This window comes from Cucurbita maxima, unplaced genomic scaffold, assembly GCF_002738345.1.
Source record: "Cucurbita maxima cultivar Rimu unplaced genomic scaffold, Cmax_1.0 Cma_Scf00022, whole genome shotgun sequence".
Lineage (NCBI taxonomy): Eukaryota > Viridiplantae > Streptophyta > Magnoliopsida > Cucurbitales > Cucurbitaceae > Cucurbita > Cucurbita maxima.
The window spans coordinates 1750172-1777323 of record NW_019272038.1 but is presented as its reverse complement, the minus strand read 5'-3'; the positions used below and the strand labels follow the sequence as shown (position 1 = coordinate 1777323).

The 27152-nt window shown below is 37.4% G+C and overlaps 6 protein-coding genes, 1 long non-coding RNA gene and 1 pseudogene across 8 annotated transcripts in view; 4 read left to right on the top strand and 4 right to left on the bottom strand.

Annotated features, from left to right (window-relative positions):
• Positions 1–181: 181 nt before the first annotated feature.
• On the top strand, positions 182–2814 carry LOC111496253 (hydroxyproline O-arabinosyltransferase 1-like). The gene is made up of 8 exons (XM_023146631.1): positions 182–848; positions 1153–1220; positions 1323–1524; positions 1611–1708; positions 1817–1886; positions 2120–2191; positions 2290–2403; positions 2561–2814. Exons 1-8 carry the CDS (start codon positions 447–449, stop codon positions 2618–2620), a joined length of 1086 nt encoding a protein of 361 aa, XP_023002399.1. The 5' UTR covers positions 182–446; the 3' UTR covers positions 2621–2814.
• On the bottom strand, positions 2759–4182 carry LOC111496325 (annotated as a pseudogene).
• A 372-nt stretch (positions 4183–4554) lies between these two features.
• On the bottom strand, positions 4555–6729 carry LOC111496347 (40S ribosomal protein S11). Its single transcript, XM_023146765.1, has 6 exons — positions 6589–6729; positions 6455–6495; positions 6219–6319; positions 5076–5220; positions 4904–4993; positions 4555–4810 (listed from the first exon to the last, which is right to left on the bottom strand). The coding sequence occupies exons 1-6, from the start codon at positions 6598–6600 to the stop codon at positions 4720–4722; spliced, it is 480 nt and encodes a 159-aa protein (XP_023002533.1). The 5' UTR covers positions 6601–6729; the 3' UTR covers positions 4555–4719.
• A 1036-nt stretch (positions 6730–7765) lies between these two features.
• LOC111496291 (protein MEMO1-like) lies at positions 7766–11112 on the top strand. 2 transcript variants are annotated; one of them, XM_023146693.1, is made up of 9 exons: positions 7766–8067; positions 8892–8976; positions 9060–9128; positions 9373–9485; positions 9618–9729; positions 9808–9951; positions 10109–10283; positions 10707–10887; positions 10928–11112. In XM_023146693.1, the coding sequence occupies exons 1-8, from the start codon at positions 8016–8018 to the stop codon at positions 10830–10832; spliced, it is 876 nt and encodes a 291-aa protein (XP_023002461.1). In that variant the 5' UTR covers positions 7766–8015; the 3' UTR covers positions 10833–10887; positions 10928–11112. The 2 variants fall into 2 exon arrangements, with proteins under 2 accessions (XP_023002461.1, XP_023002462.1); XM_023146694.1 differs by having other exon boundaries at positions 10707–10893; positions 10935–11112.
• A 162-nt stretch (positions 11113–11274) lies between these two features.
• Positions 11275–17779, bottom strand: LOC111496261 (hydroxyproline O-galactosyltransferase HPGT3-like). Its single transcript, XM_023146639.1, has 12 exons — positions 17465–17779; positions 16943–17006; positions 16622–16671; positions 16161–16354; positions 15308–15368; positions 15080–15152; positions 14682–14805; positions 14506–14593; positions 13680–13730; positions 13492–13563; positions 12480–12592; positions 11275–11688 (listed from the first exon to the last, which is right to left on the bottom strand). Exons 1-12 carry the CDS (start codon positions 17587–17589, stop codon positions 11666–11668), a joined length of 1038 nt encoding a protein of 345 aa, XP_023002407.1. The 5' UTR covers positions 17590–17779; the 3' UTR covers positions 11275–11665.
• A 2570-nt stretch (positions 17780–20349) lies between these two features.
• On the top strand, positions 20350–21033 carry LOC111496356 (pEARLI1-like lipid transfer protein 1). Its single transcript, XM_023146775.1, has one exon. It carries the CDS (start codon positions 20387–20389, stop codon positions 20813–20815), a length of 429 nt encoding a protein of 142 aa, XP_023002543.1. The 5' UTR covers positions 20350–20386; the 3' UTR covers positions 20816–21033.
• Positions 21034–22453: 1420 nt separating this feature from the next.
• LOC111496386 lies at positions 22454–23094 on the top strand. Its single transcript, XR_002720445.1, has 2 exons — positions 22454–22690; positions 22784–23094. It is a non-coding gene; the product is annotated as an uncharacterized LOC111496386 (long non-coding RNA).
• Positions 23095–24794: 1700 nt separating this feature from the next.
• The window catches only part of LOC111496329 (adenine phosphoribosyltransferase 5-like), a 2997-nt gene continuing 639 nt past the window's right edge, over positions 24795–27152 (bottom strand). Inside the window, exons 2-7 of the mRNA XM_023146743.1 lie at positions 26886–26996; positions 26452–26544; positions 26222–26371; positions 25799–25857; positions 25650–25722; positions 24795–25024 (exon numbers count right to left, since the gene is read on the bottom strand). Of these exons, the coding sequence (XP_023002511.1) occupies positions 25651–25722; positions 25799–25857; positions 26222–26371; positions 26452–26544; positions 26886–26996 (485 nt within the window). The 3' untranslated portion in view covers positions 24795–25024; position 25650. The remainder of the gene's footprint in view (positions 25025–25649; positions 25723–25798; positions 25858–26221; positions 26372–26451; positions 26545–26885; positions 26997–27152) is intronic.

The window sequence follows — 27152 nt, the reverse complement described above, 5'->3', positions numbered from 1 at the left end:
TTTAATTTTATTAAATTATAGCTAAATTTAAAATATTCTTTACTAAGTTAAGTTTATGAGTATTTTATTTTATTTGTTATTATTTATTTATTTATTAAAATTAGTGCGTGAATTAGTTATATATATTGTTATATAATTTAGAAAAAAAACAAAAAAAAAAAAACTGTTGTGGAGTAGAATGGAGCAGAAGATGGTTGCAATGGCTCGAAGATCTGAACTGGGCTGTATGGCTGACTGTTTATTTTGTGGAGTTTGTAACAATCCCAGCCGCCGCCCGCTCCAAGATCCAAATCTGCATCTTATTAATTGTATAATTCCAAAATGAAATTTAATCTGTCAGCCAATTTCTGCAGCGACGACTTCTCGGGAACATATAATTCTTCCGTCTCTGCTTTGAAGGGAATTGATATGGGCAAATTCAGTTGAGCTGAGATTCGAATCGCGAAATGGGTTGCGGGAATTTGTTCTTCTTGGTTCTTGTAACCTTCTCCGTAGCCCTAATTACCTACAACATCATCATCTCTGCTAATGCCCCTCTTAAGCAAGAGCTTCCTGGTCCATCCAGATCTTCGTCTTCCATTACTATCGACCCTGTGATTAAGATGCCGGTGGATAGATTGAAGTCTTCTTCCTCAAAGCAACTGTTCCATACGGCCGTCACTTCCTCGGATTCGGTTTACAACACTTGGCAGTGTCGGATCATGTACTATTGGTTTAAGAAGTTCAAGGATGAACCTAATTCTGAGATGGGTGGTTTCACCAGGATCTTGCACTCGGGGAAGCCCGACAAGTATATGGATGAAATTCCCACGTTTGTTGCTCAGCCTCTGCCGGCGGGGATGGATCAGGTACTAATTTATATGGTGTTCTGTATGCTTTGAAGATCTTAGGGGAAGGGTTTTTCTGTGATTCCGTGATTCTGTGATGTGCTATCTATGATTTTGTTTGTGCACTCCACCTGTTTGATAAAATTCCCCTTAGGAAATCCCAAGCTAGTGTTGAAATTGTTTGATTGTAAATAACTCGGCTAGTGAAATAATGTCAAATGGGCAACAATTCTAATTGAATTCAGAATTTTCTATCTTGGATTTGTTTCCTAGAGATGAAATTACCATCTATTAGCTGCTCATCTGTGGTTTGAAACTGTAACAGGGCTACATAGTCCTCAATAGACCGTGGGCGTTTGTGCAATGGCTTCAAAGTGCGGACATCAAGGAAGAGTAGGAGGAACTTGATTTTTGTGTTCTAATTGACTGATGGATCAATTATGTTTTACCTTTGAGTTTAGCCTGATTATTGTTGTCTAAAATGATGTTTTATAGTTACATACTCATGTCAGAGCCGGATCATATTATTGTCAAACCTATACCAAATTTATCTAAGGATGGGCTTGGGGCTGCATTTCCTTTCTTTTACATTGAACCCAAGAAGTATGAGAAGCAGCTACGGAAGTTCTTCCCTGAGGACAAGGGTCCAATTACGAACATCGATCCGATAGGGAATTCGCCTGTTATTGTTGGAAAGGTATGCACACCATGCTTTTAAGTGATAACATTAGGATTCTTCTCAGCTGTTTACATTCTCTTACTCTTTCGATTAAATTTTGCTAGGATTCTCTCAACAAAATAGCTCCCACTTGGATGAATGTTTCCTTGGCTATGAAGAAGGATCCTGAAACTGATAAGGCTTTTGGTTGGGTTCTTGAAATGTAAGTTTTTCTCCTTGGAGGTTCAATTTATCTTCATCACTTCCATGGTTTTCCTTGACTTCTTTCCTTTTCATTTCCATTTGTCTTCTTCTTACATCGTGACTGCAGGTATGCTTATGCCGTTGCTTCCGCTCTACATGGTGTTGGTAACATTCTGTATAAGGACTTCATGATTCAGGTTCTAAGAGAAAATCCCTTTCTGTTTCTTTTCTGTCAGATTATCTTTTTGTATACAGCATAACATTTGTATCCATGTGATATCTTTTTGCCAAACCATGTGATATCTTACCTAATTCCATATAGGAAACATGTGAATGTAGGAAATGAGGGACATTGGCCTTTCACTCTCCTAGGTGATGGATATCCTGATTTTCTCTGTTAGTTAACTTTTGGGACGTTGTTTCTTTACAGCCACCATGGGATACCGAAGTCGGCAAGAAGTTCATAATCCATTATACTTACGGATGTGACTACACTATGAAGGTAACAAAACAATGTTGATTATGTCATACCAGTCTCTCAAATTGATTTAGATAGCATGGCTTACCTTCTGTCTGTCTCGTTGTGCCTCTGGAATACAGGGAGAACTGACTTATGGGAAGATTGGAGAATGGAGATTTGACAAAAGGTCTTATGATAGGGTCGTTCCCCCAAGAAACCTTCCCTTGCCACCACCTGGCATCCCCGAAAGCGTGGTACGTGTCCTAACTTTGTCCTATACAGTTACCATGGTTAACTTGGTACAGGAAATGAATTATGATTGAGTAGTTCTTAATGAATTTAAAAATTTTCAAACACAGTCTAAACTTCTAGTGATGACTGAGATAACATTTTCCATTAATGCATTTGCAGGTGACACTGGTGAAAATGGTTAATGAAGCCACAGCAAACATTCCTAACTGGGGATCGTAAGTAAGTTCGGATAGATGTGCTCGAGAAGTATGGAGACCCGGTACTTGATTCAATTCTCACACAATATATTATACGTTTTTGGATATGTATCGATTATCTCGTATCTGATTGGCTAAGTGATAGGCAAATGTATCAAATCTGTGTAAACGTTGTTTGGTTTTTGTGCAAAATAAATAGGCTAGCATTCTCTTCAACTGTCTCGTGAAACATCATGAATGTTGAATATTTATTCCAAATTCCATGGCTAAACCCATGAAACAATTAGGGTTGATTGAATCCAAATGTAGTAGAATATGTATGCAAAAATGAAGGTTCATGAGAGAGGAAAAGACCGAACCCATTATCCTCGGTGTGCTTCATTCCGTTTAGTGTCAGTCATGGCTCCCATCTATGGCGGGGGGAAGCACTCTAGTTTGCTCATGAACCGTTTGAAACAATTGTGGCAGGATTATGAACTCCAGCCACTTCTTTCATAGCGACAGGTCCAGCTCCGCCTCCTTCCGAGCCCTGTCCATCGCCCTTTCGCTCACATGCTAATCTTAGGTTGAAGCCCCTTAATGTCATGGCATTAATGTTGGCAATTTCTTGAGATATCCCTCCACCGATGATGAGGTAATCTCTAAGAGTAGTGTTTGAGATTGTTAATCATTCAAGTGCGACATGATTAATCTTGCTGGTGGAGTGATTCGAATTTCAAACAAATGTTTTTGCTCGAATTTCAAATAATGTTATTGCCTTGAGATATTCCATCGATAAGTTAATCTGAATCTTACTCCCCTAATGATTTGTTGATCATATCAAGTTGTCATCCAATGTTTCTAGTAGACAAGCACATATATAGTGATTGCACCTGTGCCACCAGTTCCTCCACCTCTCTTCACATAGAAATCTCTACTTTCTTTTAGCCGTGCCTGTGCCCGTGCCTATGCTATGTTGGTATGATCTTTTATCTCGTCATCAATTTTAGCCGAATTTTGAAGAGCCTGCCCTTCCCTGGCTTTGACCCCAATCTCCCACTTTGACCTGATCGGCAGGCTCCAGCTGTGTCTTCTGCCCCGAGTGGAAGTATTTATGCCCTCACATCCACCAACTGTTTGACATTAACATGGCAAATCAGAACCTAAATTGGTCAAGTTCCAGCTGAACCTCTCTAAACACCTCCTGCTTAGACTCTTTGGTGCCGTTGTAAATGTTCTCCATCTCCATCGTCATGGTAGCTGCAAGCACTCAGGTCTCTCCTTCAACGATACTCTGCAGAAGCTCATTGACATGGTTGAAGAGCTTGTCGTGAGGGGAGATCAGCTTTGAATACTTGGAGCCACTCTAAATGTCTTCAGACTGGGGACTGATCCTGGCGATCATTGCTTGAACTTCAGAGGTGTGTCGACCGCAGAGAGGTTGAAGCCGATTCCAAACTGGTCAGAAAAGGCCATGCTTTTTTGGCAAGTTGGATGTCGTTGATCCGAGTGCCAGTTATGGAAAAGGTAATGTGAAGATTTTGCTACTCTGTAGAAAGGCATAGGCATCGGATGAGAATGAAAGAAGGGAAAGAGAACGGCGCTTGTGTTCCGGCTGTAACATTTTTAGTTCAAACGTCACTATCATTACTCATTGAAATAGTGCATCTAATAAATTTTATTTTAATTTCTAAATTTTGACGTTATTCCAATCTCGTCCTTCAATTCATGTAACGAGCACACAGTGGATAAAGACTCTGCTTGTACATACGATTACATATCCCTATCTCTCCGTGGCCGCTGGCCCTCTCGAGGACTTTTCCTAGCATTGATTGGCTCTGGATAACAAATCAATGCTAGAAAATATTCCCTCTAATGCGGTTAACAAGAGCCAGCTTCCCTTTCAAGAAATTAATTTGATAATTTATAGGTATAGCACATCGAAAATGTGGTTGGATAAAACAAGAACTTGGGCACTGATGAAGAAAAACAAAACTTGGGAAATCAAAATTGCAGTAGTATCACAATAATGGAAAAACTCAGTTAATAAATAAAGTGACAAGATCATTTAGCTAAAGAAAGCTCATGCTAACATATTATCCCCTTCACATAAACAAATACTGGACCTGAAAATTCTCAGACTTAAATTCCGGTGAAAGCCTTCTTACCAGCTGTGGATGATCCAGCAGGAATCACTTTTAATACATTAAACCTCACTGTCTTCGACAAAGGCCTGCAAAGATAGCCGTTCATTAAGAAAATGACTAAAATGTAAGGCACAAAGGGTATAAGCAACAGAGGCGTCTGAAGTATATGTATAATAAACCTGCACTGGCCAATGATAACGTGGTCTCCCTCTTTCACCCTAAAGCAAGGAGCTATGTGTGCTGGAATGTTAGAGTGTCTCTTTTCGTACCTGAAAAAAGAACTCCCTCAGGATTCCCGTAGGTTGATAGGATAATAAATAACCAAAAATAATTGAAGTATTAGTTTCTAACCTTTGATACTTCTTCACATAGTGAAGATAGTTACGTCTAACAATGATGGTTCTCACCATCTTGGCACTGTGGCAGGTACCTGCCAGTATACGCCCCCTAATGGAAACAGTGCCAGTGAATGGACACTTCTTATCAATATAAGTTCCTACAGAAGAAAAACCCTTCAGTCTTCGTAAAACTAAGAATTAGAAGATAGAACAGAAATCCATATGAAAACTCCACAAGTTAGCAATTACTAAAGCACACCTGCCATATAATAGCAACAAATATACATTGTATATGCTGAATAGTCATAGCATTGAATCCAATTCGAACTTTCAAATGAAGGAAACGGAAGATCCCCATGGTATCATAGACCTCGCTAAATAACTACGATAATTGAGTAAATGAGGGGTACATGAATTAATCGAGACTTGAGAGTGATCCTAAGGATAAGATGGTTAAGAAAAGGTTGAAAAAGACTTGAAAGTCACTACCAACAAGGAGCACCTTCCTTTTCGCCAAATCATAAGACCTTCATAGTTAAACGTGTTTTTCTTAGAGCAACAGTTCTAGGTTTGGTGACCTGAGAATTTTCTTAGGATGCATGTGAGTGAGGACAAAACATGTTGGAAGGATTTGTGTTGGGTTGGGTATAGTCTTCACTTTTTGAAACAAGGAACAAGTAACGTGATCATGTCGCAGGGATGTACGGAAATGTCAAGGTCATTAAGTGTCAAGCTCAGATTATGAATCAAGGGCATGGGAATGCTAAATGCTGATTCTTGAATCACACAATTGTGTAGATAACATTGAATAAAGGCTAAAGTGCCGACAATGTAATATTTGGAGCTAAAAAGAAGTTGAACGGTAATGACACGGGCCAATAGTTAAATGATGTCTTCATGCCCCCTATCAGAACTACCATCCAATTAAAAACGAATACACGCCAACTGCAGATTCATTCAAGTCGTGTGAAATTAAAATAAAAAGCATCAATTCAGGCGAAGTGAAACCATCTTCTCAGCCACGATTACAAGTCGCTGACACAAATCATAGAAAAAAAAAAAACGCAGGAATGCTTCGCATAGCAGTTTATATGAGCGAACAAAGTCCAGAACAAGCAAAGTTAAAACACCGATCTGAAAATGAAGAGGTTAAAACCTTCAATTGCCTCTCTTGGAGTTTTAAACCCCAAGCCAATGCTCTTCCAAAACCGGTTTCCTCCTTTTCCTGGCCTCTTTCCTTTCCCCGATTTCTTCGAGCTGAAAACATACGATTCAAAGTACATACAGTAACATATTAGACAGCAAAAAGAATACAACCTTGCCAGCATCAAGCGAGACATTCAAACAGGCATCACTAAGCGAAACTATACAATAACCAGTCAAATTTCTCACCTAAGAAACACCTTGGGCTGCTTGAGAAAAGCCTTCTCCGTCTGCAATACAAGCAAAACAGAGTTTCAAACATGCAAGCGCCAATCAGACTCGATTGAATGTATGAAACAAGAGATAAAGAACAAAATCCATACCTGTTCCGCCATGATTACGGTATCGAAGCTACGATAGACGACTAAGCCGCAGAGTCTGATCCAAAAGAAAAACCCTAGAGGCAGCAGAGAGTGAGGACGACGTTGTGAGACGCTTATGAGGAAAGCCCTAAATAACAAAATTACCACAGTGCCCTCTTCTCTGTAATTTTTATTTATTTACTATAAATTGTAATTAAATTACCGACGGGTAAATGAAAAACTCGTTTCCTAGTAATTTTAAAACACGTGGCACCAATTGAAGTGATTGTAGAAATCAGAGAAGCTCTTGGTGCATCACGCGCTCTACATCGTCGTAGCCGTTAGATGGGGAATCAAAATCGTATGGCCCACCATATTTGCATAAAAGCCCTCCAACTATCTCATAATTACGATCTGCCCCTCCCCCTTCCCACTCCGACCTATAAATACCACTGCCGAAACAAATTCAGTTTACCAAAACAAAACCCGAAATCTCAACGTAATCTCCATGAACAACGAAACAAGCGGCCCTGTTCTCCGGCCACTTCCCGCCGCCGGCATCGGTTTTCACTCCACGTTTTTCCACAACCACCGTCGATCCGCTTCTTCTCGAGTGAACATCTCTTCCTCTCCCATGTCTCACTCTGTTCGATTTTCCCTAGGTCACCGGTCCATCGCCGTCTCAAACCAGAACTCGCCGGTTTCTGAGCCGTGTATGTGTTCGCCGACGAACCACCCCGGCTCCTTCCGGTGCAGTCTGCATAAAAATGGCGGCAGTAGCAGACACCATCAGACGTTGTCGGCGTATTCATCGAGGCGTTTGAATATGCGGCGGTCTGCAATGACGAACTCGCTCGTGAGAATCGGTGGCGTTGAAGGAGACTTGGTCAAACGAGCGTTGACTGCTTTGATTCGACCTTCTTCGCACCAGCAGCGACGGAGAGCCAATTTTCAGTCGCGCCCCAGCCGGCTTTCGGCCATGTCCGAAAATCATAATTGAATAATAATATTATAAATTTAAATGAAAATTCTAAGTTATTTTTTAATTTTTTTAAATTTTAGAATATTAATAAAATCATAAGGTATTTTTAAAATATAAGTAGAGATTATATTTTCTATTAAAAATTTAAAAATGGAAGATATTACATAAAATAATAAGTACTAAATATTTACTATAATTATAAAAAAAATAATAATAATAAAGAGATTTGGTATTTGGGCCAGGGCTATATGGGCCTTGGGTAATATGGGCCGAATCAACCCAAAGTGGAGCCCGCAGAATCGGGAAAATTTGAAGATTTGGAGAACTCGGAATGCTTAAGAGCCAATTGTAAGTCAGTTCATCGTCATTCGATCTTCTTTTACTCACTGATCTCACGGCTGTGTTTTTGTTTAATTCTCTGACCTTTTTCGTTTTGATTCAATCTGTGATCGTCGTAGTTGCTGTTATGGAGAATGTCAGAAGAGCGTCTCATGCTGGTTCGTGGTATTCCCGCAATTGTAAGTCGCCTTCTATTACTCTTTTCTTATATGAAACAAATTCGAATTCGTTATGCACTCCTCTCTCTGCTGATCAATCTGAATTTTCTGGTTCTGTGTTACTCTGTTCATGTAGATTAATGCGAGTTTCTGGAAGGCTGTTGATTATTCAAATTTTGATATAATTGAAATGCTAAGAGTTTATTTATTTGTTTGTTTTGTGGCTGCCCAGCTGCGCAAGGCAGTTTGTAGAAGTTTTTGGATTAAACTTATATGGCAGAGAGATTTTTCTATGTTTGAGAAGTCAGGGTGCTTCAACCCAATTGTTCCGAAGAAAAAGCTGGGTGAAAGATAAAATTTGAACTTCAAATTGAGACTTGGCCTTAGTTTCTAATCTTTTGCAATAAAATGATAATCTAACAATGTTTAAACACTACACTTTTGATTTACTTCCACTATGGTTGGATAACGGGTGTTCTTAAAGTCTTGATCATAGTTCTAAGGTTTTGAGTCATACTTGGAGGAAGATTAAACTTTTATTCAACAAATAAGTAGATCAAAACCTTCTCTCATTGTTATCCAAAGTATCCTCATATACTAGAGGTCATGATTTTAATGAGGAACGTTGCTCTACATAATCTTAAATATACAACACTCAAATGGAATAATGCTCCATTGCTCGAAGACATCTTTACTTATGCATTTGCATTAACATTGTATAGATCTTCCATGATACGGGGAGGGTATTCGTGTTTGAGTTTCTTTTTATTGTGCAGTTTTTATAATTTGTTGTGGAAGTCAAATGGATAATAAATTATGATGCCTTGGATTTTCTCTCCTTCTAGCTAAGAAACTGGCAGAGGAGCTTGATGGATGGCTGAGGGCATCAGGCCTGTCTAAATCCCCTGACGTACGTGGTGTAATTGCTCCGTAAGTTGCCATCAGAAATTTTTTCTAAAAAGACTTGTAAAATGTAATAACTTTGATGTATTTCGATTTCTGTGGAACCACAGGCATGCTGGTTATTCGTATTCAGGACGTGCTGCTGCATATGCATTTGCTAACATTGATCCAACAAACATGTCGGTTTATCTCCCTTTTAATCTCTACTTGTCTAATCTAACAAATTGTTATACCGGTTCGTGTTCAAGTTTTAGAGCTTGCACGGTGAACTCTTTCCAGAACATTTTATTATGATTATTCTTAAGAATAAAATTCTTTGAAATCATGTCAACATAACCCTGTTTAAGCCGTTTATTTTTTTATTATATTAGTAAGCGGCTACCAGCTTATTGCTATACTAATATATGATGCTTACATTTGCAGTTCTAGGATCTTTCTTCTTGGTCCATCTCACCACTATTATACTAAAAAATGTGCTCTTTCAACAGCCACTATTTATCAGACCCCTCTGGGTGACCTTCCTATTGATGTGGAAGGTATTCTGACTTTTGAAGATTTTATTGTTAGGTTACTTTGCATGAGCTTGAATCCATTGAAATTTGAAATAGTTGTCTGATTTTTTTTAATTGTTCTTTAGTAATATCTTCATGTCTTTTTCAATTTGGCAGTCATTGAGGAGCTTAAAGCTACAGGGAAATTTGAATTGATGGATATGCTTGTTGATGAAGCTGAACACAGCATGGAAATGCACTTGCCATATCTTGCGAAAGTATTTGAAGGGTAATTTTAGTTTGACCTAATGATTATTATGTATCATTCTGGAGACCTTCTCTTATAGATAAAGATGCAATCATGCAGGCATTTAGTGAAAGTTGTACCCATTTTAGTTGGTGCTGTTTCTGCACAAAGTGAGGCGATGTACGGACGCCTGCTTGCCAAATATATGGATGATCCAACGAATTTCTTCTCGGTATCCTCGGACTTTTGCCACTGGGGGTCTCGGTATGTTCGAGTTGCTTCTTTTTCATTTCATCAATGCATTATTTGCCATTACGTTGTTACGTGTTGGATAATGTATGAAGTATTGAATTCTTCAATCTTACATAAATGGCTTTCGAACTTCTTCACCGTCTGAATTTCATCTGATGTGCACTCATAGGTTCAGCTACATGCATTACGACAAGAAATATGGGGCAATATACAAATCTATTGAAGCTTTGGATTACATGGGCATGGATGTAATAGAAACAGGAGATCCTGAAGCATTCAGAATGTATCTGCAGGAGTATAACAACATCATTTGTGGTCGTCACTCTATCAGTATATATCTTCATGTAAGTTTCTGAAAACACTCTGAAACACTCCAAAACACTCCAAAACGGAAAAAAAAGAAAAGTGTGAGATGCCACATTGGTGGGAGAGGAGAACGAAACATTCCTTATAAGGGTGTGAAAACCTCTCCCTAGTAAAAGCCTTTTACTAGAAGAGAGCCTAAAGACGACGATATCTGCAAGCGGTGAGCTTGGGCTGTTACAAATGGTATCAAAGCCAAACACCGGGCGGTGTGCCAGCGAGGACGCTGGGCCCAAGGGAAGTGGATTATGAGATCCCATGTTGGTTGGAGAGGGGAACGAAATATTCCTTATAAGAGTGTGAAAACCTCTCCTAAAGGGATATTGTTTTGGTTCCATTGCATCCTCTGCATCGGATGATGAATTGCTTCTATTTCATCCGATGAATTGCTTCTATTTCACCAGATGTTGAAGCACAGCTCAACAAAAATGAAGATCAAATTCCTTCAATACGAACAATCCAATCGATGCAAGACGATGCGAGACAGCAGTGTCAGCTACGCATCGGCTGCAGCCAAGGTGGATGCTTGAACCTCTGTGAATTAGCAATTAACTTAATTGTCTCCGTTGCAATTTCATGCATTTTACTTGCAATTTCATGCATTTTACTTGCAATTTCATGCATTTTACTTGATCGACTTAAATTATATGTCAAGTCTTCTTTGTTAATATCATTCATTCATTCATTAACTTTCATTGTAATGTGTTATTCTAATTCATTCATCAACTTTCATTGTAATCTTCTTTGGTTAAAGCATTTTCAATTGGATGAAGGGAAAGAAAAATTTCAATATGATTTCCAACTTTTAAATGTTAAGTTCCTTTCATTAGAATTGTTCAATATGTATAACTCCATATATATATGTACATACATATATATATGGATACACATATTATGTTTATATCCATTATATAAACCTGTTCTGTACTTAAAACAAACCAAACAATACAGAACCACCACTCAGAAGCTGAGTGAGCACAAATATTAACAGTAGCAGCATGCTGAATTTAAACAATTTATTTGGAGCCAATGATATTCTCTTCAGAAAGAAAAAAAAAAAAATCAATGTTTATGAGGAAGGAGAGAGAAAAGAACTGTGATATTTCAACATATATCCATAAACATGTATCAGACTAATTTTTACTTTCTACTATTAACAAGAGGGTATTACTAGTTTGGTCAACCTGTTACTATCCCAAGAAAAAAAAAAATCGCTGTGTCTCGACATCCGAACAGGGCAATCTGGTGAGCACGTCGTGATTCCCCTGCATCAGCTGCAGGGTGAACTCAGGCACATAAGACTGTAGCAAAAGAATTGTTCAAGCTCCTCAAAATTTGCTGCATGTCCACAATTCTGGATTGACTAAGCCACGTAACACACCTTGTCTGAAAAAGAACATGTAAGTGCATATAACGATCGACCAAGATTACCTTCTCGCTGTGATTTTGAAAGCCATAAACAACTAGTGCCTAAGATTTATAACGCCTTCTAATGAAAGTGTCATGTGTCGTTATAAAATGAGTAAATGATATAATTTGGACAAATCCATACTAATGATGCAAAAACTTGCCCAAATAGAGTATACTTAAGGAATGATGCTGTTCAGGGAGAAACTTACTCACATAAAATAATAAATGAGTAATCCAAACTCATTTGACCACCCCCTTGAGACTCATACTATTCATATTTTCACTAATTGTTACTTGAACAAATGAAAATAAGAAGAAATGGAAAAGTGATGGAGTAAACAAGAGTTTTTGAGCATTGCAGAAACGAATAACATAAAATGGAGACCTTCAATCAATTTTTCATTCTACATCAGTGTAACCATAACCTTTTCTTTATAGAATGATTTGATTGAAATAAACTGAATAATATCAGAATATTAGAAAAAACGCTATAAACATTAGAGACCAATTTGCATATTTAATCCAAAACTAAGTTCCAGAAGTTAATTATCATATATCTGGTTTCTGTACTTGAGGTTTCGTTATCCTATTGGATGTGAGCTTGTATGATAAGGAGAAAGATGCACCAAATCATCTTTGATCAGCTCTCATCAAATTTCCAAATCAACCCGCTACTTTAAAACAATACTTCTAAGTAAAAAAAAATGTGGAGTAGAAAAATGAGAAAAGACCAACTACCACAATGATGGAATGGGAAGCACATTTACCTTGGCTAACGCTACTGCAGCAAAGTCGACTATCATCTATATGAGTGGCCTGGAGCCCAATCATCCATGCCCCCACTGATACATCGTCGTGTGCGTAAGTCTTCAAAGATGCACTGCAAATAACACACATTTAATAATCCTTTCAGAGGCAAGACAATTATAATGACGTAACCAAGAAAGAGATTCTGGAAGTATAGCTAAAAGAACTGATTCATGAGAATTTTTCAGTAATAAGATTCTCTATATTTATGGGGTTGAAGATGCATTCACACATACAACCACATTCAAATTGATGGAGTTGTTTTATATTGTAACAACCCAGATCTACCGCTAGCAGATATTGTCCTCTTTAGGCTTTCCCTTTTGGGCTTCCCCTCAAGGCTTTAAAACGTGTCTGCTAGGGTAAGGTTTCCATACCCTTATAAAGGGTGGTTTGTTCTCCTCCCCAACCAATGTGGGACATCACAATCCACCCCCCTGCAGGGCCCAGCGTCCTCGTTGGCACTCTTTCTTCCCTTCAATCGATGTGGGACTGCCCCCAAATCCACCCCCTTTGGGGCCCAGCGTCCTTACTGGCACACTGTCTCATGTCTACCCCCTTCCGGGAACAACGAGAAGGCTGACACATTGTCCGGTGTCTGGCTCTGATACCATTTGTAACGACCCAGATCCGCCGCTAGCAGATATTGTCCTCTTTGGGCTTTCCCTTTCAGGCTTCCCCTCAAAGCTTTAAAACGCGTCTGCTAGGGGAAGGTTTCCACACCCTTATAAAAGGTGGTTTGTTCTCTTTCTCAACCAATGTGAGACATCACATGTATTGAAGGAGTAAGATTATGCCCGTGAATATTTTTTCCAGTTATGTTATCTAGTTCTACTTTTAAGGCAAACAGATCACTTTTCTGCTCCACGCAAGGCACTACTTGCCTTAGAATTGGAATTCTAGACTTACTGAGCATGGGATATTCCTATGATTGAGGAAATAATTGTCTGGTACTCGAGTAATTGAAATTACCTGTTAATATTAATATACTGAGCCAAATTTTTGGAGAGGATAACAAGCGAACCAGATGCATGCCGGAAGTACCTAAACGATGCAAAAATTGATCACGTTTTACACCAGAGTTCAGGCAGTATTCAATATATTTGAAGAAAGAAATTACAAAATCCTTCACGGCTCCATTCTGAAGCAAGATTACGTACGATTTCTCATCTCCAAACCTCCACCAATCAGGTTCGTACCACTGTTTTCCTCTGAAAATAAATAGTAAAAAAAGTATAACATTTCAAAACCTTCAAGATCAACAGATGAGAGCAGAGAACCGTTTCTACATTATCCAGGCACCATCAATTTTTAATTAACAAAACCATGTATAACAACAAACCTAGACCATGCGAAAACAAAGAATAAAGTATCTTTACTATAAAAATGCGAGGCTTTAAGGGGATGAAAACAAGATATTCCTCCAATCAGTTTAAAATGTAGAAGTCCCCGTTCATATAATTTATCAATTCAGAAAAGAATGGTAAATTTAATACTTAATTCTTTCACAAATTTAATACTTCTTTCACAAAATAAAATTCCATGTCAGTCAGAGTATCATAATCTAAAATAAAATTTTATAATTACTAAAATTCCTGCAAATGCGATGTTTGGGTATCAATAAAAATGAATATATATGCTGACATTTTTCTTACAAAAAACAGAAAATATGTTGACACTTCTGTTTATGCTTAAAAGTTAGAATAATAACAATAAAAATAACCAGTTTAACAATAATGTTAAGAATTTCATATTTTGAAAAACAATGCCAAATTTCTTAATAAGATACAAAAAATGAGTTTCTTGATTTTGATATAAAGAAAAACATTTTCATTCAGAGCAATTTTTGTTTCAAATGTTATTAATTAGTAGTTCAAAGAAATAAATAATTTCATTCAGAGAGAAAATATTATGATAGAAGTTGATCAACAGAATTCATACATCTGCATGCAGTTTATAATAAGAATGGGATAATAGAGTTCATACTCGTCGGCAATCACATCTCCAGACTTCATGCACCCAATGTAAGAGCCATCTTGACCACGACGACGTTCAAGAAGTCCGATTAAACCCTCTATTTGTCCCAAAAAAAGTTTCAATTAATCACCAAGCTGTGATAAATAAATTTATTAAAAATAAAAGTTGATGATTAGATGATCAACCAAGATCAAGGTCAATGTTGTCATCAACTTTCACGTAAAAGTCTGCATCCCAATTTTGAACTGCTGCACTGAAAAAGAACTTCGCCTTTTTAGGTAACAAATCATCAGCTTCTTCATGACCTTCCTACAAAATAAAGGGAACATGTGTTGAGAATTGGCTAGTGATCGGCGGTGTGAAAAATATTCTATACAATACCGATACATTAATGAGATACTCCTCAACAAATCATCTACCGATGATATTGGCTACATTCTAGAACACAACGGTAACAAGTGAACATGCAGCCACAATTATACTATCAGGAGAACCATGAACCAAAAATTTGAGTTGAAAACCTTTGCTAATTCTGAGTGATCGAACAGGTGAAGAACATAAGACTAGGAGTTTGATGACTTACAAGTATCAAGAAGTCCTTAGTTGAACTGTTTTCCTTGTCAATATTGCGGTCTAAGCTATCACCTCGGTTTGCACTGCCAATGGCAAATCAATAAAAGTCATGACAGGAAGAGTACACACAACAGCTATGATGCATAACAACGAGATGAGAAATGCAATGTCATTGGATAAAAGAAATGGAAGTGAAGAACATTGATATGAATATAGAGTTGAAAGTGAAAAGGAAAACCTCCGACCAATAACAAAGCGAATGACCACCCCTCTTTCCTCCAGCTTTTTCAATGCATCACCTATAAATGCCAGAGGAGTAAATATCATATATCATCAATTACACTGTCAAAAACATTCCAGAAAATTAAACCAGTCAATATTTCTTCAAAAAATATAACATTTTCGAGTACTTCGATAAGATTCAAATATTCTAGCAGAGAAAATATTTCCATATCAATCCTTTATTATATCCTTAAAAAAAACATTTTCTCATCGCAAAGATGATAAGATTCTTGTATTGATTCCAAGCATCTGTCTCACTCTAGTCCACAGAAGCAATTCAAATATAAAATTTCAAGATTTCTTCAATGTGAAACATGGCTCTTTTTTTGACCTATCCTGTTCAAAAAACCAGGTTGACTTGCAAGGAGATCACATTCTTTCTACCCACCAATTACAAGCCCGTACAACGGAGTAAAACTTTAAGTTCCAAAGAAAACTGTCGATATCAACTAAGTCCCCGTTCATAAATTCAATAGTTAGACAGACCTTTGATACCATGGGCATGCTAGATCTCATATGGTTAAGAATAATACATGGATCATTTGTAGAGATTGTAAGAACCAGGTTATAATGATTACTATTTATTTGACCTGAATATTCCAATGGACCTTTGCTAGCTCAATGGAAAAAAAATATGAATAGCTACTTGGTTGAACCTCAATTATTATAAATTTGGAAAAGGAAAAAAGTGAGAACAAAAATTTTGGATCTCTGGAAAAATGAAGTACAATGACAGTCATTTGAAATGAAGCTCGGCAAGGTGTTTAATTTCGACACCCCAATTGAATAATACCTAAACCTTGACTGACCTTTCGGCATCCAAGATCCTCTGAATACATTGCGCTTTAGGCGACTTCCAAATCCTGTATAAACACCAATAACAGCGAGGAGCTTGCGGCTAGGGTCAGAAGATCCACTCTGTCGCAATTGATTCTTCAGGTACCCTTGACTCTTTGCTAATGTTAAATGCATCTCAACCTCCACAATCCTTCTCTCCAAATCTCTTCATAAAATTATGTAAAATTTTAATTTCAATAGTATACAAAACATTAAGATTGGAATTTATATTAGAAACTATGTAATTAAAAACAAATAATACAACGAATGAAATGGAAACAAAATGTCCAACCCACACAAGATAGACATGGGGGAGATCATAAAATAAAATAAAAATAAAAGAACTTCGTACTTTCAAGATCATTGAACGAAATATTACAAAAGAAATATAGGGTATCATATAAGAATCAAGAAGGAAAAATTAGGCACGTACTTGCAACCCAGAACTTGCAGCTTATCTTCAACACTCAAAATCATGGGTCTCTGCATACAATGACACGCATCTTCGGGGGTTAAGTTTACCAAGCTAAACAATAAATCACAAAAACAATAGTTGCAGAGGGAATTATAGCTCGATGAAAGGAGGAAAGTACGATTACAAGCAGAACTAGAAGTATCGGATACCAGCAATTGGCTAATACGCGCGCAATATTTATTCAAAATTTCAATTCCATGATACATTGAAGAAAAATCTGACGATGCGAAATGGAAACTGGCAATAATTTCGATTAGAAAGTACTCGTAATTAATATACCTGTGATGCATTCTTCTGTAAAAGGCTAGTAAGTAGTTTTCTATTTTCTGCATCCTGCCATAGCCTGAAGAAACCGAAGCCATAGTAAGCGGAATCAACGGATTTATAAGAGAAACACGAGTGAAATGCAATAGATTAGCTTAGCGCAATACTAATAGTCACTTTCTATATCTCATTTCTTTAATCCGGGGGGGATGCATTTCCTGTTGATGATAAGCTAATGAAAAATTTTGAATAGAAAAAAAGTCCAAAAATTAAGAAGAAAACAGCTACTAATGCAGGAAGTCGAGAGCCAATGCGAAGATAAAAAGACAACTGCATGATCGATCATCAGGTCAACCTCGATTCGAACGCGAAAATCAATCGGATGCAATAAGAAGATCCAATTCTACCCATACGACACCGAGAATAAAATTGCACTATCACAGTGGCTCAATCGCCCAGATTCAGATTCTTCCTTCCAATACTATCACAGGCGCAAGATGAAATTTAACAGGAAAAGAAAAATGGAAACAAGCATACCTTCCGGCAACATAAAGCCAAGCAAGACAAGAGAAGAATGCCATAAATATGGAAGGCTTGAAGGTCTGAGAAGGCTTGGATCGGCCACGCCTCTGGGGCTTCGCCGTCGTCGGCAAACTCTCCATCTCGTCAACCTTCAGGAGCAAGAGCGAGATGGAGACAGAGAGAATTGAATCGACAACGCAGAAATGTTGGCGGTGTTCAGAATCAATGAACCGATACAGAGACAAATCGGCATAAAAGGAAACAGAAACAATGCAGGAATTAATCAACAATGAACACAGCCTGCCAAAAGGAAGAAGGAGACAGAGTTGAGATCTCGTCTAGACAGTAGAGCCAGTTCAAAACTTTCGAACAACCACACAAATGGGCTGGGCTGGGCTCGGCCCACCCGCCACTCGACAGCCCACACGTAGAGTCGCCTAAACCTACCTCTTTTAATGATCTTAATTAACATTAACAAAACAATTAATCTTCCCCACTTTGATGAGACCACGACTTTTATTGTTATTAATTTATTAAAATAATTTGAACTAATTAAATTTTCATTTATTAATAAATATATTAAGAATAATATATTTTTTATTTTTTATTTTTTAATTTCTTTATCCATCAACTCTAATAATTATCTTCATTAATTAATAAATAAACTTAAATAAACTTTTAAGAGTAAATAATTAGTATAATAATTAAATTAGAATATATTAATCTCATTATTAATATTTATAAGTTTAATTTGAATCAATTATGATATATTAATAATAAATAAGTTAATTATACTTATTCTCCATAAATAATTAATTATAATTATTGAAAACTAACAAATCCTAATTAAATAATTAATTATACTTAAAACATTGTTAGCTAACTAATTAATAATTTTAGTAAATAAGTAGTTTCGTTCCTCTAATAAATTTTTATTTGTAAAATTGAATTAAATATAGTCAAATAAAATTGAAAAACAAATTAAGAGGGATTAAAAGTTAATTAGTTTATTTTTATTAAGTTTAATTTTAATTAATTTATTTTTTTATTATCAATAAATGTATTATGAATAATATATTTTAAATTTTATAGCATTCTGCGGTTGTTAAAGTGAATATATGTAATAAAGATTAGAAATTTGAATATTTAATCTGAAAAAATCTATTTAAATAGTATTTGTTCACGTGAAGAGGTAATATGGACCCACTCATGGAGGGTCCACGTGTGCTAACCAGCTGGCTGTGATTTTGTGTGGAATTGGAGTGGTAGATACCGTCAGGGATGTGCCTCTATTTATGCTCACCACAAATAGTTATTTTTTATAATTACCTTTTTGCCCCGATATCTGTAGCTTCGTACACGATAGGTTGAGCACCCGATATTTGCATTATTAATCAAATGAGTATCAAATTCATTAAAATCTCTATCTACCGACACTGTCTAGGGCCACGAACATGTGAGGGTTGAGTATCCATGTTTAAGTGTTATGGGGGCCTAATTTGGTTAGCAATTATTGAATTCGACAACCCCCAATCTTTGTCGATATAGATAAATAAAAATAAGACAAACTAAGCTCGACATGTCACGATTGGTTGGTTGTAATGCACCACTTTGTATCCCTTTTGATTCATTTAACGTACCCACTATTCCAAACACACGTTATGTAAAATTACTGTCTCCACAAAACACGTCTCCCGTAAAAGAATTTCTTTTTACGGTTACTGTAGGAAGGAGAAACTGCAAAAATATTTCAATTTTGTATCCCGTGTTTATTAGATGGTAGGTAGGTTTTTGAATATATGTCTAATAGTTTTAGCTACTCGGAAACTTGTCTACACACTTGTTAGAAACAACGACCCTCCATAATGGTATGATATTGTCCACTTTCAGCAATGTATGTATTCATTTACTCATAAACTCATGATTATTCTCTTAATTAGCCAATGTAAAACTCTCTCACAACAATCATCTCTTCGAACAAAGTACACTATAAAGTCTTCCATGAGGCCTATGCAACCCTCGAACAACCTCCCTTTAATTGAGGCTTGACTTCTTTCTTTGGAGCCCTCGAAAAAGTACATCATTTGTCCGACACTTGAGTCACTTTTGACTATAACTTCAATGCTAGCAACTTCTTTGTTCGACACATGAGAATTCGATTAGTATGACTAAGTTAAGGGCACGATTCTGATAAACATGTTAGGAATCACAAACCTCCACAATAGTATGATATTGTTCACTTTGAGTATAAGCTCGTGTGGTTTTCCTTTCAATTTCTCCAAAAGTCCTAATACCAATGGAGATGTAATAACCTTCAGCACAACACTGACCGATATGGGTTTTCCCTTTTAGACTTCCTCGCATGATCTTTAAAAAGTGTCTGTTATGGAAAAGTTTACACACTCTTATAAAGAATGTTTCGCTCTCCACCTGTCTCGTGTCCACCTTCTTCGGAGCTCAGCCTCCTCGCTGGCACATCGTTTGGTGTCTGACTTTGATATCATTTGTAGCAACTCAAGCCACCGCTAGCAGATCTTGTCTTTTTTGGGTTTTAGCTTCCGATCTTCCCCTCAATGTTTTTAAAACACATATGTTATGGAAAGGTTTCTACATCCTTATATAGAATGTTTCGTTCTCTTCCTCAACTAACATAGGATCTCACCAGAGATGTATTTCTTACTCGTAAACCCATGATCATCCCTTTAATTAGCCAACGTAGGATTCATGTCCGAGCGGCTACTACTAATTCCATTAGATACCTTTTCTCAAATAATTTGTGATCGACAAAATCCCAAACATTTTCCACACAAGAATCCAAACATTCCAACTAAGACCATTTTCATCCTCTTCTAAAGGCCTCACTCTTCACACTAGTTTAAATGAAACCCCCCACTATCCCTCTAAACTCAATCCCCTTAGCGCCACCCCATCAAAAAAATGGCCTCCAAATCCCTCTCTTCAACCATCCTCCTCCTCTCTCTCCTCCTCTGTTTATCCCTCTCCGCCGCCTCCCCCTGCAACCAGCCCAAAATCAAGCCGTCGCCAGCCAAAAAGAAACCGGCAATCCCCAAAATCATCCGCCCGCCGTCGTCATCTCCGGCAGTCCAAACAGCTTACTGCCCAAAAGACACCGTGAAGTTCAGTGTGTGTACCAACATTCTCGGAATCGGCAGCCTAATCGGAAGCCCTGTTTCGAGCAAATGTTGCGGTTTGCTTACTGGGTTGACGAATCTTGAGGCGGCGGCTTGTCTTTGCACTGCAATTAAAGCCAATGTTCTTGGAATTAACTTGGATGTCCCTGTTTCCTTTAGCTTGCTGGTTAGCTCTTGCAAGAAATCCGTGCCTGCTGGCTACCGGTGTAAATGAAGCAGATAAGAACACAGTGATGGAACCTTCTGGAAAGTTTGTGCTTTGTTTTGTGGGTCTTGTTCGTTATTGTTCGTTGTTTTCGTTTATGTTCTTGTTTCATTTGGTCGTGTTTTTTTCACGTTTTGTGGGTTTATTAAGTGTTCTTTTTCCCCTCTTCATTTCACTCATCATTACTCTCTTTCAGTATTAATAAATTTGTGTAAGTTCGTTCGATTTAGACTATTTATTAGAATCTTGTATTAAAATGGTAGATTGCACGTGTATATTCTGTATTGTATGTGTATCTCACCACCCGGCGTCTAGTTCTGTTACCATTTCTAACAGCATTCATAGCTAGGAGACATTTAACGTTGATAATACTTGTAACCGCTGAAACCCACCACTAGTACTAGTAGATACTGTTCGTTTTAGTTTATTACGTATCGTCGTTAGCCTCACAGTTTTAAAAACGTATCTTTTAGAAAAAGGTTTCTGCACCCTTTATAAGAAATGTTTCGTTTCTCTCCCTAACCGATGTGTGATTTCATAACCTATCTCCCTTGGGGACCAGTTCGCTTATAAGAACCCAAATCCACCATTAGCAGATATTGTCTACTTTGGTCATTTACGTATCGTCGTCACCCTCACGATTTTATTAGAGAAAAGTTTATAACTAAAAACTATACGTTTAGACACTTAACGTCGGCAATATTGATTATATATAATAGCTCAAACCCACCGCTAGCAGACATTTAATATTGATAATATTTGTAATAGCTCAAACCCACCGCTAGCAGACATTTAATATTGATAATATTTGTAATAGCTCAAACCCACCGCTAGTAGACCTTGTTCGTTTTAGTTCATTACGTATCGTCGTTAGCCTCACGGTTTTAAAATGCGTCTCTTAGGAAAAGGTTTCCACAATCTTATAAGGAATGTTTCGTTCCTCTCCTGAACCGACGTGGGATCTCAGAACCTTCCTCCTTTGGGGCTAGTGTTCTTGTTGGTTTGTAATAGCACAAGCCCACCATTAACAGATATTGTCCACTTTGGTCCGTTGTGTATCGCCGTTACCCTCACGATTTTAAAATGTACTAGAAAAGTTTGACACTCTTATAAAAAATGGTTCGTTTCTCTCTCCAATTAATATAGGATCTCACAATATCTCAACGTTAGCAGCATACATTCAAATCTATGGTCATTTCGTTGAAAAGCTACTTGTACAAATCCAAAGACTCAAGCGAGTTGTAAAACTGTATCGAATCCACATTGGCGTTGAGAAGCCATCCTCTCGGGAATCAAATCATCATTTTCTCTTGACTTAATTGCTCAATTTTAATTTTGATTATCCAAAACGCTTCAATTAACATCAAGTTGATTGATCAGTAGTAAATAAGCAAATAAGAACATGAGTAATGATATTAGCATGAAATTAGACACATAAATAGCATGTTTTAGGTGATATCATTAATCTCAACTTCTCCCATAACACGTTTTAGTGATTTTGTTTCTATTTTCTACCATGATCAGCTAGATCTCTCTCAATTTGTTCATGATGAACCCTATATAGTAACTTCATTGAATTAAATCATGAACACGAGCCTCACAAGAGCATTAATATCATAGGCTCTTTACAAACGATTCGAACCTGTCAGCCGCATATCATACAAAAAATCCCATATAAAAATCGGAATCGCGGCTCCATCTGGCCTCCCTGTTTACGATATAGGTCTTCCCCGCCATATCTGCCGTCTGCGATTCTCTTGTGATTCCTCATTGAATCATCGATTTGATTACCTCGATTAGGGGAAATTAACGGAGAAATTTCCAGATTGATCGCCTTCGCCGCTGCCGTTGGGAATCGATTGGAGCCCTCCTCGTCGGAAATCGGTATATTCTAAACATCTTGATGGTCGCTAGTGTTTGTTTTAAGATTATTGTACGATTTTTTGCTTTTTCTGTTTCTGATTTAATATGATATAGCTTTCGTTGGAAGTTTGGTGGATTTTTGTTTTCTGTGTTCATAATGGATGCGGCACTATTTGGCCATAGGATGCTCACATGGAGTGACGTTAGGGTATAACAAGACAATGCCATCTTAGGCTTCCTTCCAAAATCATGGGATTCTGATCTTATAGTGTGACATTTGAAATGAATAGCTCTCCAGTGTTCTTCTGTGATGAAATGTTCTGTTTGAAATGATTTCAATTCTTGCAATGATCCTCCTCTTGAAAGGTTCATTTGCATTATTATTGCAGGCATTAAATAGATTTCTGGACTGTTATCTGCTAGAATTGCCTTTCATTTACGTTGAACATGTAAGATGTCTTACCTAAAAAGCAGCACGAATTTCTTATGTCGACAAGCTGTTCCCATCTCCTGTCAAACACGTCACTCACAGATCTTGGGGAATTTGTCTGTGCATAAAAATGTTTGCTTCTAAACATTATCATAATCGTGGGCAAACAACCATCTAGGCTGTCAACGTTTGTCATAAAAGATCCCAAGTTCACCGTGTAGATATTGTCTTCTTTGAACTTTTTCTTTTGGGCTCTCTCTCAAGGTTTGTAAAACACGTCCATTAGGGAGAGGTTTTCATATCTTTATAAAGAATTAAAGGATGTTTCGTTCCCCTCTCTAACTAATGTAGGATCTCACAATCTACCCCCTTTGGGGCCCAGCGTCCTCGTTGGCATACCGCTCAGTGTCAGGCTATGATACCATTTGTAACAGCCCAAGCCTACCACTAGCAAATATTGTTCTCTTTGGACTTTCGCTTCCTGACTACTCCTCAAGGTTTTTAAAGCGTCCCTACTAGGGAGAGGTTTCCATACCTTTATAAAAGAATGTTTCGTTTCACTCTCCAACCGACATAGGATCTCACAATTCATCTCTCTTTCGGGGTCTAACGTCCTTGCTGGTACTCATTTTTCTTTCCAATCAATGTGATATCTCACCATTTGAGTGAAGATCACACATCCTATATCAATTTGTTCTTTAAGTTTTTCTGTTGATGCTTCTTCTGGGTTCAAGTCCTAATGGCACATTGATGTCGATAGAGCCTTGGGCCTACGAAGTGGGCTCGTCTTCTTTTCCTTAAAAAAGTTAGTAATATGCATATACACTCTTCAGATATGCAAGTTACATGCTTTGGCCCATAAATCATTATATCTTCTCTGGTTGTGGAAGTAGATTTTGAAAATATCCACAAGAAGCCCTCCAACAGGCTATTTTTGCGCAGAGGGAAAGGATGTATTGGTTGTATTAGTTGGGATGTACAGTCAATCAGTATGCTTTTCAAAGAGGGTTTAATCAAGCACTTGGAGAAAAGGCCAAGAAAGGCGTGGTTCATTGTGAACTGCTTGTGGGTTCCATTTCATTAACTCACCCTGAAGGCTCAGTGAAACAGTACAACTGATAGGCTAGGCTATCTTTCTCCCACCTCTCTTTATTGCCCTTTGCAGCTCATCTCGAATTGTCAATCCTAATAGTGTGACCGCTAAAGGCTTATCTCTCGATTCGGTGTTGCTTAACAATGGTCTGTAGTGTACCCTTCCCTCCCGGCATCTCTCGTTTCAACCCGGTACAGCATTGGTCAAGCCTTTAGTTATATTTTGATTGTGAAATCTATTAGGAGACTAATTGTGGGTATGTTTCTAGCTTATGAAGGATGAGGTTGAGTTGTCCAAAGCTGACAAGAACTTGAATGGGATGGGTGGGTATAGAAGATGAGTCAATAATAGATGAAGAATCCAGGAAGTTGCCATCAGATATCTTCACAGATAATGCTAGATTGAGGAAACCACTCTATCATGCTGTCAGAATGGAATGATTGGATCCCAGAAATTTGATTGGACGGAGCGGTCATTTCATAAGATCCTCTTTCTTGTAAGTAAATTCATCATCACCTAGTTGATAGAACAAATAGATTTTTTTTTTGAACCCAAATATCTCCATGGAAGATCAGTAAGGAGCACAAATTGGATCCTCTTCATGTACAAAATCATGGGATTTTTTTTAATATCAGGATCTGAGAATACTCTGTTCATTCCATTCAAGATTTTGTTGAAATAACATGACACATAATTTAGCACTAAAGAATACTACACAATGAACCCACCCAATTCATTCATCTCTCCCTCCCTCCCTCCCTGTTAGCTCAAGCATCATCTTCTCAATCTCAGCCTAAGCAAAAGCGCGTTCGTCGTCCATGTCCATGCCCACCTGCATCGACACAACATACTTATTAGCTGTTGTTCAATCGTCTAGAGGACGGTGGTAGAAATCATTGTAAGTAATTGAAAACACCATAGGAATGGAATTAAGCAATCATGATGTAGTAACAGTCCAAACCCACTGCTAGCAAATATTGTCTCTTTGAGCTTTCACTCAAGGTTTCTAAAACACAACTGTTAAGGAGAGGTTTCACACCATTATAAAGAACATTTCGTTCTCCACCCCAACCAACGTGAATGATGCAACTCAAGCTGACCATTAGCAGATATTATTCTCTTTGGGCTTAACCCGCAAGGTTTTTAAAACATGTCTACTAGGGAGTGATTTACACACCCATATAAAGAGTTTATCTTCTTTGGACTTCCCCTCACAAAAATTTTAAAAAGCTAGGGAGAGGCTTCCACACCCTAAACAAAAAGTTTAGTTCTACTCCTCAACCAATGTGGGATCTCACACATAGAACCTCCATGAATAGAGAAATTAGAGAAATCAAATCTTCGAAACGACTACTCATTCGTTTCTTTTTCTTTCTGGTTTCTTGTTTTTTTTATTCGGCTTTAACATAATATCATTAGGAAGTTGTGGTAGTAAAAACAGAGCTTCGAAACTGTACCTTAAAAACAACCATCCAATTGACGTGGCTCAACAAGGATATAAAGCGGCTTTCCATTAAGCCTGCGCTGTCCCTTAATTACCAGAAATTTCAAAACCCTAAGTATCGTTAATCACACAACTAAACAGTTAAAAAAACACCTTAATTACCTTAACTTCGCGTAATCCAACCACACAACCACATTCAACCACTTCAGCACCCATCCGTTCTACCAACAAAACAGGAAAAGAAACAGTAAATTAATTATAAAACTAAACGAAATTATTAAGATCATAATGGACCCATCAAATCTTTAATTATCTATTTCAAGATTTCGAGGCAAACATAATAATGATGAATGATAATCATTTTCAACAAGAAATCTTAAACCCCATGATTAGTAATCCCATGTTTTATGTTCTTGTTCAGAAAAAAAACATGGATTCCACGACCTTGCTTTTAAGGTTAGCAAAGCATTAAAAGTCAACAAAAAAACATCCTTAAATTAAGGAATCAAAACACAACAATAACAAGATTATGTTCTGAAGAACAATTCCAAGAATCATAACCAGAAAAATGACAAAAAAACATACCCAGAAGCCTGATTGCTGCAGATAAGGTTCCGCCGGTGGCCACCAAATCGTCGATAATCAATGCACGTTCCCCTGGCTTCACAGCATCAATTTGCATTTCTAAGCAGTCGTTTCCATACTCCAAATCATAAGCTTCTGAAATCACTTGCCCTAGTAATGAACACAACAAAAAACACATAAAAAAGCAGAGCATTTGGGGCGAAATTCAAGGGTTTTTGCAGAGATTCTACCAGGAAGTTTTCTGGGTTTTCTTAAAGGAACAAACTTCGCTCCAATGGCTAACGCAATTGATGGGCCAAACATGAACCCCCTGGCTTCTACCCCTGCATTTCCAAGTCAAAACCGAGCCTTTTAATGGGAAAAAGAAGATCATAATTTCATAGGAAAGCAGTTTTATAAAAGGGTAAAGAGACGTGGACAGCAAAGTACAAGAAGAAAGTTTCAACTTTCCTTCAAAGAACATCCAATAAACCGTGTAAAAGAAGAGAGAGAAAGACTAAATTCCGTAAAAAAAAAAAAAAACAGAGCAAAAAAACAGGGGAGGATGAGAAAACCCATGAAAGTTGCAAGAAAAAATCAAACAAAGAACAAAACATAGAGAATCCTCAAGCATTGTCGGCAACACCAACACTAATCCATGAAGTATGGAGAAAGAAAACCGAACCAGCGACAACAGAGATGTTCATTCCCCTGTAACGATCGACAAAAATGTCGACAGTATCCTTAAACGCCTTATGATCCAGCAACAACGTTGTAATGTCTTGAAACATTATCCCTATCAGACAACAAAAAAAAACCCCAAAACATTCAAAATTGCCCAGAATCTTCATTTCCGTCAAAAACCCACAAAAAAAAAAAAAAAAAAAAAAAAAAAAAAAAAAAAAAAAAAAAAAAAAAAAAAAAAAAAAAAAAAAAAAAAAAAAAAAAAAAA

Excerpts from the sequence above, each read along its gene's own strand:
- LOC111496291 (XM_023146693.1), top strand. The coding sequence starts at position 8,016 with ATGGAGAATGTCAGAAGAGCGTCTCATGCTGGTTCGTGGTATTCCCGC. Across the intron at positions 9,129-9,372 it reads AACATTGATCCAACAAACAT|TTCTAGGATCTTTCTTCTTG; the intron begins GTCGGTTTATCT and ends TTACATTTGCAG. Across the intron at positions 9,730-9,807 it reads CTTGCGAAAGTATTTGAAGG|GCATTTAGTGAAAGTTGTAC; the intron begins GTAATTTTAGTT and ends GCAATCATGCAG.
- LOC111496261 (XM_023146639.1), bottom strand. The coding sequence starts at position 17,589 with ATGGAGAGTTTGCCGACGACGGCGAAGCCCCAGAGGCGTGGCCGATCC. Across the intron at positions 13,731-14,505 it reads GGAGATGTGATTGCCGACGA|AGGAAAACAGTGGTACGAAC; the intron begins GTATGAACTCTA and ends ATTTATTTTCAG. Across the intron at positions 11,689-12,479 it reads CTGCAGTAGCGTTAGCCAAG|ACAAGGTGTGTTACGTGGCT; the intron begins GTAAATGTGCTT and ends GTTCTTTTTCAG.
- LOC111496356 (XM_023146775.1), top strand. The coding sequence starts at position 20,387 with ATGGCCTCCAAATCCCTCTCTTCAACCATCCTCCTCCTCTCTCTCCTC.
- LOC111496347 (XM_023146765.1), bottom strand. Across the intron at positions 5,221-6,218 it reads TCCAAGAGAGGCAATTGAAG|GAACTTATATTGATAAGAAG; the intron begins GTTTTAACCTCT and ends TTTCTTCTGTAG. Across the intron at positions 4,994-5,075 it reads TATGTGAAGAAGTATCAAAG|GTACGAAAAGAGACACTCTA; the intron begins GTTAGAAACTAA and ends TTCTTTTTTCAG.
- LOC111496253 (XM_023146631.1), top strand. The coding sequence starts at position 447 with ATGGGTTGCGGGAATTTGTTCTTCTTGGTTCTTGTAACCTTCTCCGTA. Across the intron at positions 849-1,152 it reads TGCCGGCGGGGATGGATCAG|GGCTACATAGTCCTCAATAG; the intron begins GTACTAATTTAT and ends AAACTGTAACAG. Across the intron at positions 1,221-1,322 it reads AGTGCGGACATCAAGGAAGA|TTACATACTCATGTCAGAGC; the intron begins GTAGGAGGAACT and ends GATGTTTTATAG.